Source organism: Charadrius vociferus, unplaced genomic scaffold, assembly GCF_000708025.1.
Source record: "Charadrius vociferus isolate BGI_N301 unplaced genomic scaffold, ASM70802v2 scaffold278, whole genome shotgun sequence".
Taxonomy (NCBI): Eukaryota; Metazoa; Chordata; class Aves; order Charadriiformes; family Charadriidae; genus Charadrius; species Charadrius vociferus.
In genome coordinates, this window is record NW_009649705.1 from 238,973 (window position 1) to 250,187 (window position 11,215).

The 11,215-nt window shown below is 38.7% G+C and overlaps 1 protein-coding gene across 1 annotated transcript; it reads left to right on the plus strand.

The window, feature by feature from the left end:
- Window positions 1-644: 644 nt before the first annotated feature.
- Window positions 645-5,427, plus strand: RNF6 (ring finger protein (C3H2C3 type) 6). Its single transcript, XM_009890609.1, has 3 exons — window positions 645-837; window positions 1,419-1,511; window positions 2,742-5,427. Exons 1-3 carry the CDS (start codon window positions 645-647, stop codon window positions 4,472-4,474), a joined length of 2,019 nt encoding a protein of 672 aa, XP_009888911.1. The 3' UTR covers window positions 4,475-5,427.
- The last annotated feature ends 5,788 nt before the right edge of the window (window positions 5,428-11,215 follow it).

The following is an 11,215-nucleotide window of genomic DNA, read 5'->3' on the forward strand; positions in this document are numbered from 1 at the left end:
TAGAGATCAGAAGGAGTAATGTCAGAAGGTCGAAAGAGTCAGTTCTGCCAAAAATGTATCTGTAGGTTTTGTGCTACGTGAGGGGTGGTACCAACTGAGATTCTAATATAGTCTTACCATCTTATCAGTAAATGTTTCAAGTGGAAGATAGATAGTCTTCTGTAAAGCAGGAGCTGTGGTTGTCAGAAGTCTACATTGGGTAATTTCAGTCCAATTAGAGAACAATGTTTTCAGTAACATTTTAGCTTTTAAAATACTCCATGCTGCTGTTGAATTTTACTTGGGAGAAGGGAAATAAATTTTATGTTATTCCTTTAACTTTCTAGAATATCCTTGTTAAGCTAAAAAAAAATAATCTGTCATTGCTCTTTTATTTAAAAATTGCTGTACCAATTGCTATGTCCTTTCAGTGAGCAAAGGGAACTTCTAGCTACTTTTGAACAATCTAGAAGCAAAATAGTTGCATAATAAACTACACTGTTGACTTGGCAAATAACATGGAGCTTGGTTCATCTTAATCATCTGTAGCTATTAGTAAACTAATTTCATTGAAAATGCTGGGAACTTTTTACTGTAAATTATTACTGTAATTACTGTGCAGTCTAACCTTCTGGTTTTGTTCAGGACAGCCTGGCATTATCATTATGGATCACTCTCGGCACCGTGCAGGAAATGGCAATGAGCAGGCATCTTCAGGAGAACATAGTCATGGTGAAGATGAGAGACAACGACAGCTGGAGCGCCTCAGTAGGGAGGAGGCCTATTACCAGTTCATTAATGAACTCAATGAAGAAGACTACAGGTTAATGAGAGACCGCAACCTGCTTGGCACGCCTGGTAAGATGTGGGTACCTTCAGTAGAAAAGATGTAATGTGAAATAACACTACTGTCAGGCACCTCATGTGGTTGTATGACTCAAATAGTCTGACTGCTGTGGCTTTGTAGAAAGGAAAACCCCTTCAATTTCCATTCAAAATTAATGATATTCAGTAAAAATTAACAAATTATATTTTTAGTCCAACTTTTGTATCTATTAAACTCCTTCAAATGCAACATCTCTATATACAGGTAATATCCAAACCCAAATAATTAACATCTTATATACTATAGTATATTTTTTGGTACGTGGCAATTTTTGGGGCCTCTGAGTGGTTGCTGAAAATTGCTTTGAATTTTTGGTGGAAGTTGGCATGCTCTTGACACACACTCAGCATCTTTTTTTCACCCACCCTAGTACCTGCTTCCTCTGTTATCTGCATTACAATCTCATGCTAGTGCTGTTTTCTTTTTGGTTTCATTAATTTTACCTTATTTCTGAAGATTTTCCTTCAAGATAGAAAACATTATTTCTGCATGGCTGTGTTGAACTAATAATAGTGTCTTATCTAACAGCATTATAAAAATTAAATTATTTCAGGGGAAATAACAGCAGAAGAGTTGCAGCAACGCTTGGAGGGTGCTAAGGAGCGTCTGGCATCACAGACTGATCTGGATAACAGAGAAGGTGAAGGTAGAACTGTTGGAGGTAATTCTTCATTTGTGTATATAAATACACATAGTACCTGATGCATAAATATTGTTCTGTATAGATAGTTAAGAGGAAGACTGGTGGATTCCAGTGCCAGCATTTTAAGTCTTGTTTTTTCATTGTGCCTCTGGATTGTTTTAAAAGTGAGAGACTTCCTAATGATATGAAAACAAATTTGAAATACTTAATGACAACTGATTTATGTCGGCCACAAATTACTTTGTCCTCTTTTCCTGGTTTCCCTTTTCTAGGAAACTTAACAGCACAAAAATAGTTTTCATCCTTCTGATTCTTAAAAGGTTTTATCATGTATTAGAGAAGTTAGAACAGGAAAGAAGTTAATTGGGAAACAGTTAACCTCTCCACTGTTTTGTTGTTTTTGTTGTTTTATTTCCATTTGTTTTAATGGAGTGAGGCTTTTATTAACTGCACTGTCTGCCTTCACTTCCCCAGCAATATTGGCTTAATCATTTGGCCAATTCTAGTCAGGTTCAGGAGAGGAATAGGCAACTCGGAACCAAATTTCTTGCAGGTTTCATGAAAGTAGGGAGATGATGGAGCAGGGAGAGCTTAATCTGATCCCTTCAAGGGAAGACTTTCACTGTGACCATGGCCATTGGCTTTCTTCATACATGGAGTTAGCTCTAACCAGAACAATTGTATCTGTTCTTGAGCTTGTAGTTGGAAGAGGTGTGGGAATGGAGCTGTGGATATTGTAGTAGGAAAAGAGTATATTTGCACAAAAGGAACAAATCTGTCAAAACCATGCATCGTTTGTTCTGCTGCTTATAGACAACAATTTTTTTAAACGTTTGCCAGAAGAAGACAAAACCTTCTTTCCTTGCTTTATCAAAATTAGCTGATTAGAATACCCTCAAATTGATAGCTTAAGCGAGGGATGGATATTGGACAAATACAAGTAACTTTGGACTGAGTAAATCTGAACACTTTCTCAGAAGAGGCCATCTGGGCATATTAATTTGTCTGTGTGTCTGCTCGTGAGACAAAAATGCTAGGTTGAACTGATGAGTTTTGGTGATGTTTTTACATACAGCATGTTTTCAGCAAAATTACATTAGCATAGCAAGGTAGCTGTCCTGTTACTGTAATGTTTCTGAAGTCAGGGCCCAGCGCATGTAGAGGATTTGGAGTGCATCATAGTGTGCTGAGTGTGCAGTTGTATGAATGTTTGCAATTCTTTGTTTCTCTCAGATTCTGATGTTCTTGGACAAAACTCAAATGGTGACTCTTTGCTTGAATGGCTGAACACATTTCGTCGCACAGGAAATGCCACTCGCAGTGGACAGAGTGGGAACCAAACCTGGAGAGCTGTGAGTCGAACAAACCCAAACAGTGGGGAGTTCCGATTTAGTCTTGAAATTAACATAAACCATGAGCATAACAGTTTTGAAACTGCTGGTGAGGAGTATGTGGGTATAGATAGTAGCAGAATGTATTTAGAAAGAAGACATCAAAGAGCTGTCAGTCCAGTAACCCCACGAACGAGGAGCAGGACTGCAAGAGAGGCAAACAGTGAGGCTTCGAGCACTGCAAGGACCAGGTCTATAAGAAGAACTGTGGCGCAAAGCTCTGAAGCAGCCTCTCATCCGGTCTCAGGGAGGCTCAGGAGTAGAACGAGGGAGTTGACAGGCCTTTCCCAAACAAATAGTGCACGTAATAATTCTGCAGCTACTGGTGAGCAAAGAGAAATGCCAGAAAGAGGTACTTCTGGAGTCAGAAGAGGTAGAGCTAGAACTAGTGTTCGGATGGGTACAAACCAAAGACTAGAAATCCTGCGACTGAGGTCTACTTTAAGTAGTCGAAGCCGCTCTCCGCTGCAAAGGCAAGGTGATACTGCTCATTCTGAGGAACATGCGCAGAGGCAGGATAGAAATGCACAGCACGTCAGCAGAAGTAGAAGACAAACAGCTCAGCCTTCTCCACAGCCTGCTGAAGAACAAGCAAGAGGTAACAATCAGACTTCTCAGCTGTCCAGTGTAGCCTCATCCTTGGGAATAACTTTGGAAGAGGAGGAATCTAGTAGGCCAGCAGCTGCTGTTAGAAGACATCCAACAATTACATTAGATCTTCAGGTGAGAAGAATTCGTCCTGGAGAAAACAGAGATCGGGACAGTATTGCCAGTAGAACTCGTTCTAGAGTAGGAATGGCAGAAAACACAGTTACCTTTGAAAGTGACAGTGGGGGATTTCGGCGTACGATATCACGATCAGAACGTGCAGGTATTCGAACCTACGTTAGCACTATACGGATACCTCTTCGTCGGATTTCAGAAACTGGGCTTGGTGAACCTTCATCAGTGGCTCTTCGATCAATCCTTAGACAAATTATGACAGGCTTTGGCGAACTGAGTTCTTTAATGGAAACTGAATCTAACTCAGAAGTGCAAAGAGGTGGTCATCACTTACCGGATCTACAGCCAGAGCGGAATAACTCAAGTTCAGCAAACAATAGCAGTGATCCAAGTGAGATTTCATCTAGAAGTGGGCATGCAGTAGAAGGCAGCAGGGAAACAAATGGACAGAGTGATGATACTCAACGCTATGGTCGCAATAATGAAAACCAAGATAACAGGCAGTCTCAAGATGCTAACAACCTAGTGGAAAATGGAACGCTGCCCATACTTCGACTTGCCCACTTCTTCTTGCTGAATGAAGATGATGACGACGATCGTTTAAGAGGTTTAACCAAAGAGCAGATTGACAATCTTTCTACCAGGAACTATGGGGATACTCACACTGAAAATGAAATAAGTAAAACGTGTAGTGTTTGCATTAATGAATATGTAACGGGGAATAAGCTAAGGCAGTTACCTTGTATGCATGAGTTTCATATCCATTGTATTGATCGCTGGCTTTCTGAAAATTCCACTTGCCCAATTTGTCGGCAGCCTGTATTGGGGTCTAATGCCACAGACAATGGCTAAAATTATTTATACTGCTCAGTACTCAAGGATTTGCTTCTGCTCTATGATGAGCCAGATGAAATTAACTGACTTACATAGGGGTCCATTTGTGTGGGGAGTTTTGTTAAATTTCTTTAAAAATAATAGGAAACTTGTCAAAATCTAGCAACGTAAATACTATTTTTCTCCAAGTGCAAACCTAGGAGTACATAGAAAACCAAATGATATCGGTAAAGTTTATATTTTTTTAGGTAATTTTGTTATGCTAAGCACTTTTGTAAATACAGAAATGCAATAGTTAATCAGTCCTGCTTAATGTATGTTTTTTTAACAGTGTAATGGACTCGCTTTATTTAGATAACAAATTGTTTCACACAGACCAACCACTGTGTTGAAAAATTAGTGTCTAAATAGCCATTCATTAGCTTTTTGTTCTAAGAACAATTTCTTTTACAGAGAGTCTTGCTGGAAATGTTTGCTAAAGATATTTAAGTTACTTGAAGTGCTCATTTTAATAGACAGTATATTTTTTTTAACATTGAAATATCCTTTTCAAAAAACTTGCCAATTTGGTTCTATTTAAAAAATTTATGGCAATTTTTGCATGTGGTTTTACACAATGCTTAAGGCTGGTGAGTTCATATTCAAAAGTGGATGGGTTAGTGACATTATAAAATGTACATAATGAAATGCTGTCTTTGACAATCGCTGTCTTTTCAATGCAGACAGCAATCAAATCAACGACAATTTCAAGAGGGTGTGTCTTGCTGAACATATTTGCTCAAAGAATAAATGAGCGCTGAGGAAGCCTTTTTACTCTTCCAAATTACTCAATTGATATTCATGGGTTTTTAACTGCCTTAGTTTAAAGAGGAAAATATTTCCTTGACCATTATATTGTCTACAATATGCATGATTTCTGCATCCTACTCAGAAAAACAAAACAAAGGCTTGAAGTGTTTTTGTACAGAAATTTAAGGTACACGTATAATATTAGTCCTCTTAAAACATGTCTGAGGACCAAATGGCAAAAGACACTAAAAAGGACAAAATAAGCTTCCCTTAAACTCCCCAGATTACTGTATAATTAGATATTAAACTTTATACCAATAACTTATAAAGAAATAAAGTTGCAAAGTAATAATGGAGGCTTCGTGTGAATTACTGCTAAGCCATATCCAGTAGTTTGGTTAGAAGATTTATCATTCTTGATGTTTAGTGTCAGTTTTCACTTTATTTGTTCCTGGGTTTTCCCCAGCTGTGTACTTGTGTTTCCACAATGTGTGTGTTAGCTGCTATGGTAGATAAAAATGCATGGCAAAGCACTCTTGGGGCTTCTGGAAGTAAGCTGACAGTTAGAAAGCTCATCTTCTGAGCAACGTGCATCTCGGTCCTTAGAGAAAGGCACAACTGTGCAATGCTCTTATGTGTGTATATTCTGAGTGGTAGAAAGAATACCTAAAGTGAAGAACTCCTACTGACTTTCTGTGCCTATAGAAGTCCTTGACTTCTGAGCCAGGTGTTTCAGTTAAAACATCTGCTCATGACATCCTTGAAGGGAAACTATAAAATCCTGTGTTAAGCTATCAGATGTCTCCTTCAGTTTTACAAGTGGAAAAACTTGTGTCAAGAGTTCCACAGAAGTACTTCTTTTTATTCCTAAAAGTAGCTTGAAGAAATTCTCTTATGAGATTTAGATGAGTTTAAGGATATGATTTAAGATCTCTTCTGATGTGATTTGGACTGCTAATTATTGCAAACATTGTTGACACCTTTCTTGAGTGCCTCCTTAGCCATATTAAAGAGTGAGGGAATTTAAACATGATTATCAGACCTAGCTTATTTTTTACATTATTTTTTTGTGTTAGGTCCTGATGTTGATAGTATCTGAACACATGGGTGCCTTTTGCTACTTCCTTGTCTCCTTATGTTTTTCCTGTGTATTCCGAAGCTGCTTGACTCAAGTGCCACGTTTGTAGAAACCTGCCTTTGACTCACCATTGCCTTGCTGATCAGTTCTTTCAAGGTCAATTTTAACTTAAATCCTTACTATAGGGGATTATTTTTTTTTCTGTGTACTGCATTTTTTAACTAACTAGTTGGAATACTGCTTGACTGATACACTAATGCACTAGAGGTAAAGGGAGATTCCCTGGGATGCCTTTCATTCAAATGGGATTTTGCTGTATGACCATAAGAACAAGATTTCATACGTGGTTCAAGCCAAGATCCTGTATGACGGGGTGTGTGTAACTGACATGCTGTGTGGAAATAGCCAAAAGTACAGTGAGAGCTTCCTGTAGAAATCATAGGCTATTGGATAAGAACCATGAACTCTCCTGTGCCCTGTTCCTGTCCTGCTGCATGCGAGTTGTCAAGTATTTACCTCCATTGGAGGGGTATGTCATTTGTTCCTCAACTTTCCCAGCAAATTGTGTTAATATGACCAATTAAATCTCAGTGGTTCAGTTGGTCTTGGCTTCTGTTACCTGCATTCCTGTGACCTTCCTTCAGTTCTACAGACACCCCCCCAAATACTGTTTTACCTTGTCCATGGCTCAGGTGTTTCATGTTCCAACAGTCATATCTGTGTGTTCAAGAGCTTTGTTAGCTTATTCTCCATGCATTTCCTATCACTTTTCAAACCCATGTGTTTTCTTGATCTCCACAGCTTCCCTTTGCAGAGTTATAATATAGTTTGTCTTTTGTGACAACTGTTTTATACTTGCTTTTTAGTATCTTAATTTAAGATCCCTCTTTCTTGTACTGTAAGAAGCAACGTCACTGTAAATAACACCTCCCCATTCACTTTGCTAGTGTCTTAGCCCATTCTCCTTTGTTTTTGTTTTTTTTTATAACTAAGAAGTCCTAATTAATGTCTCTTTATACAGAAGCTATTATTTTGTAACTATACTTGTTGTTCTTTTGAAACGGAAGGACTGGTACTCCTGCAGAATTCAAGGTGTGGATGCACTAGGCTTTATGTGGTGGTATAACTTTTCTTCTCTGTGATCTTCCAATTAATTTCTAATACTCTAGTGTTGTTTTAGATTGCTGCTCAACACTGAGCTGATATCTTCACAAGTTTTGCAAAAAGATTTCACAATCACTTCCTTGAATGTAAATTGCTAATTTAGAATGGATTATTGCATGTTTTTCTTTTGTGTATTATTGTGTATAGTTTTTTTTTCTCTTGGATTATCTTGTATGTTGTGCAAATCAAATTTTCTCTGCCCTTTTATCATCCTGCACACCGTGCCTCCTGTGAGTTGTCTTTGCTTCTAATAGCCCAATAATTCTGTACCATTTGCAGATTTTATTACTTGTTATTTATTTGTTTTTTTCTGATAATTTATAAGTATGTCACATAGCACAGGTATTTCACTAGCAATGCCTTCTAATTCAAATTTTAACCATTTATTTCTAGCTATTTAATCAGTAAATTTGTAAATTATTATTATTTTTTTTTAGTAAAAGGGGACTAGATGTAAATACATGCAGAATTTTACAAAATAAATATGGTAATTGTCCTTCAACTGATACTTGTTGAGGAGAACTTGAAATCCAAGTAAAGCACTGACAGAATGAAGCTGGTTTGTTAATAATTCAATTCCTTTAGTCATCCCTGAAGTCCATCTGATTAGATGAGCTAATAACATGTTTTATCCTTTCTTTTGCTTGTAAAAGAGGTGAGGAATTGCTTACTTGCTTACTCTTCATATATATCCTGTAAAGGTGCAATAGCCTTTGCCTATATCCTCCTTCACAGGACACTTTATAATGTTACTACAGAAGGCATAAACATAATATGATGGATATTTTTATGGTGGCTTTCCTCCAGCAAGTGCAGGTTACAGCAGCAGCAAAATCAGGGCAGCAGTGGGTATGTGTAGCCAGGTCCCAGCAGGTCCTTACAGTTCCCGCTGCTGAATAGATGATGTCTGTGCCGCTCACTCATGGTGCCACATTTTTGCTGTACCCAGTGCCAGCATGATTAGAGCAGGAGAAGGGAGGTACATCTCCGCATGTGATAGTAGCTGTTTAATTTGCTGAGCAGACAGTTTAGTGCTACCAGTTCAAAATGCAGCAGCGTGTGTCAGTGGGCATGGTGGGAGCTGTAGGGGTGCCAGCTCCCAGCAATGCAGAAGGTGGAAGAAGGTTTTCAGCAGCAGCACAGACAGGCGCCAATCTAGTCAAAGTGACAATGGTCCCAGTCCAGCATGGACTGAGAATGCTTACTTGTCGGGTGACAGGCTTACATGGAGCAAGTCTGGAGCTTTTGTGTCTGTAATAGCAGTCAAAGGGAGACTGCATCCAATTCTATGAAACTCTGGGTGGCTGGAGTTTTTTGCAGCTGGTTGATTCATCTTATTGTGAAGGCTAAAATACAGGGAAGAGGTTACAAAACACTACATAACATAAGTAATGACTAGACGTTTACTGGATGTAAAAGACTGGAAGCCTTATAGTTAACTACAGTCATGGGAATAGGGTGCTTTTAGGTTGGAGTGACAAACTTCTTCAAACAGAGGCAGACCACCACTGGTGGCACTGGTGCATAGTGTAAGGGAAAAGACAGCTGAGCACTCGCACATCTGTGCAGAAACAAAAGTTTCCTGCAGTTGCGAAGCTGAGTGTGATGAAGCTGGGAAATGTGAGAATGAAGGTTGCCTATGGCATCTAAGGTCACCTTTCTAGTGCCTCTCCATGCTGATGTCATCTCTTGCTGCAAATGTGGCCTTTCTCAGAGCACCAGCTGGGTCAGGTTCACTTCCTTGTCTTTTGTTATATGCCTTGGGGTCTTTTTTACTCCGTGCTTTTGAATTCCTATCTTTCAAGGAAGTATCTACTTCTTCATGAGTTATTTCACGATGCTTATCGTTCGTGGTAATTTTCTCCATACTTTTGTGAGAGAAGGATCTGCTTTGTACTTAGAAATTTTACTTCTCATCTATCTTTTTTTTGTTTTTGTTTTTGTTTTTTTTTAAATGAGCATCTATTTCCCCATCTGACTGTCTTCTGTTCAGGTATTTAATGGGATGTAGCTTACATAAACATAATTGTATGGCATGAAAGAAAGCTAATAGTAAAGAGATGTTAAAGATGAACAGCATTATATCCTCAAAGTAGAGGAAGTGTCTTCTAAGCCAACTTTGGTTGATCTCCAATAGCTGTTTTCTATTGTTCATTTCCTGTTGCAGAGTGCACAGCTGTTGGTACTGGCATCAGGCTAGCTTTATCTCTGGAACGAGTAAGTGACATGTTAAATGACTTTTACTGGTGACATTAAGAAACGTAATTCATTGCTGTGATAAGAAATGGGAAAATGTGGTTAGAAGTTTTTGAAATAACAATTTATTTCAATTGAAATATTAAATTCAGGTCAACTGACAGCTCTAACCCAGAGCCTCTCTAGAAAGCCTTCATGCTGAAAATGACCCAGAGAGCTGGACTGGACAGGGCTCTTGGTAAGACACAGAACTATCAGGCTGAGATCATACATTTTTCCATTTCTTACATGTGTGATGCTATCAGTGACATTCTAGCTGATATTATGGTCCTGTATGCCTCTCTAATAGTCTCTTATTTAAAACTGTGTGATGTAGAAATGGATTCCTGCGTTACCAAATAACTGCTAACAGGGCAGAAGTGGTTTAATTTCATCCCATTCCTCAGACTCTTTCCAACTTCCTTTTCTTTCCCCTCTGTATTCATTTGATCTTTTGGTACACCTGTAACCATTTCCAAGCTTTATTTCGCTCTTTCATCTTGGAAACAGACTATTTCTGCAAAGTACTTTCCTCTGGCACTACTGGAAAGTTCATGTGAGTTATGTATGTCTAGAAAGGGGAGAGATTTGGAATAATGGGGGCATCACTCCTGGTTTTCATAGTCTCAGGGTTTATTGAACACAGAGTGTCCCAGAATAGCTCCAAAACAAGGGCATCATACTGGTTTTGTGTTTCAATAGGTCTGTGACATGTTTGTACCGTAACAGCGATGTTTGCATTATACTGAACCATGAACCAGAAAAGCAACACCAGAGAACTCTTAATCAACAGCATATGTTCACCCTGCTGTGACCCGAGGGGTTTGTCAGACAATCTAATCTGAATTAACCAAAATAGTGCAAGAAGTTATGACTTGTGCAGCAGCATCGCCATGGTAGGTTGCACAACCTCTCTTGGCTTGACTCAGCGTCAAGTGGTCATTCTCTTCATGTTTTTAGATCTTCAGAAATACAAGGAGGGAATTAGTTAATTAGGTGCTTCGTTGTCTGATATACAGCTGAATTATAGATGTAGCCTTTTCATCTAAAAACAATAGCTAAATGGAAAACGGAACATGAAATGTGATAGTTTGACTGGAACATAGAGGCTGGGTTATCACGCTGGTTTTGGCATCAAGAATCTTGCGAAGCCACAGGCATGGTTAAATTACGTTAATATAAATAATGACAATAAGGTTTGGTTCAGCTCTGGCATAAACATGGCTGAATCTGTATGGCCAGAGTTGCACAGCCTAGTCCTATTAATACAAGGCAGATTGTTAGTTAGTATGAAAAATAAGTATGTAAGTACATAAAGGAATTGGAGGCATGTATGAGAGGACAGTTTTCTGGAGTTATTGGCATAACAATTAGCAATCTGCAAATTTGGAAGTATGATGATGGTAAATTATAGCAGGTCATGTCCTGCCACTTCATGCTTTTGCCTTGATGGGAAATAACTTTTAAAAGCAGATGCTGCTTCCCCATGGCCC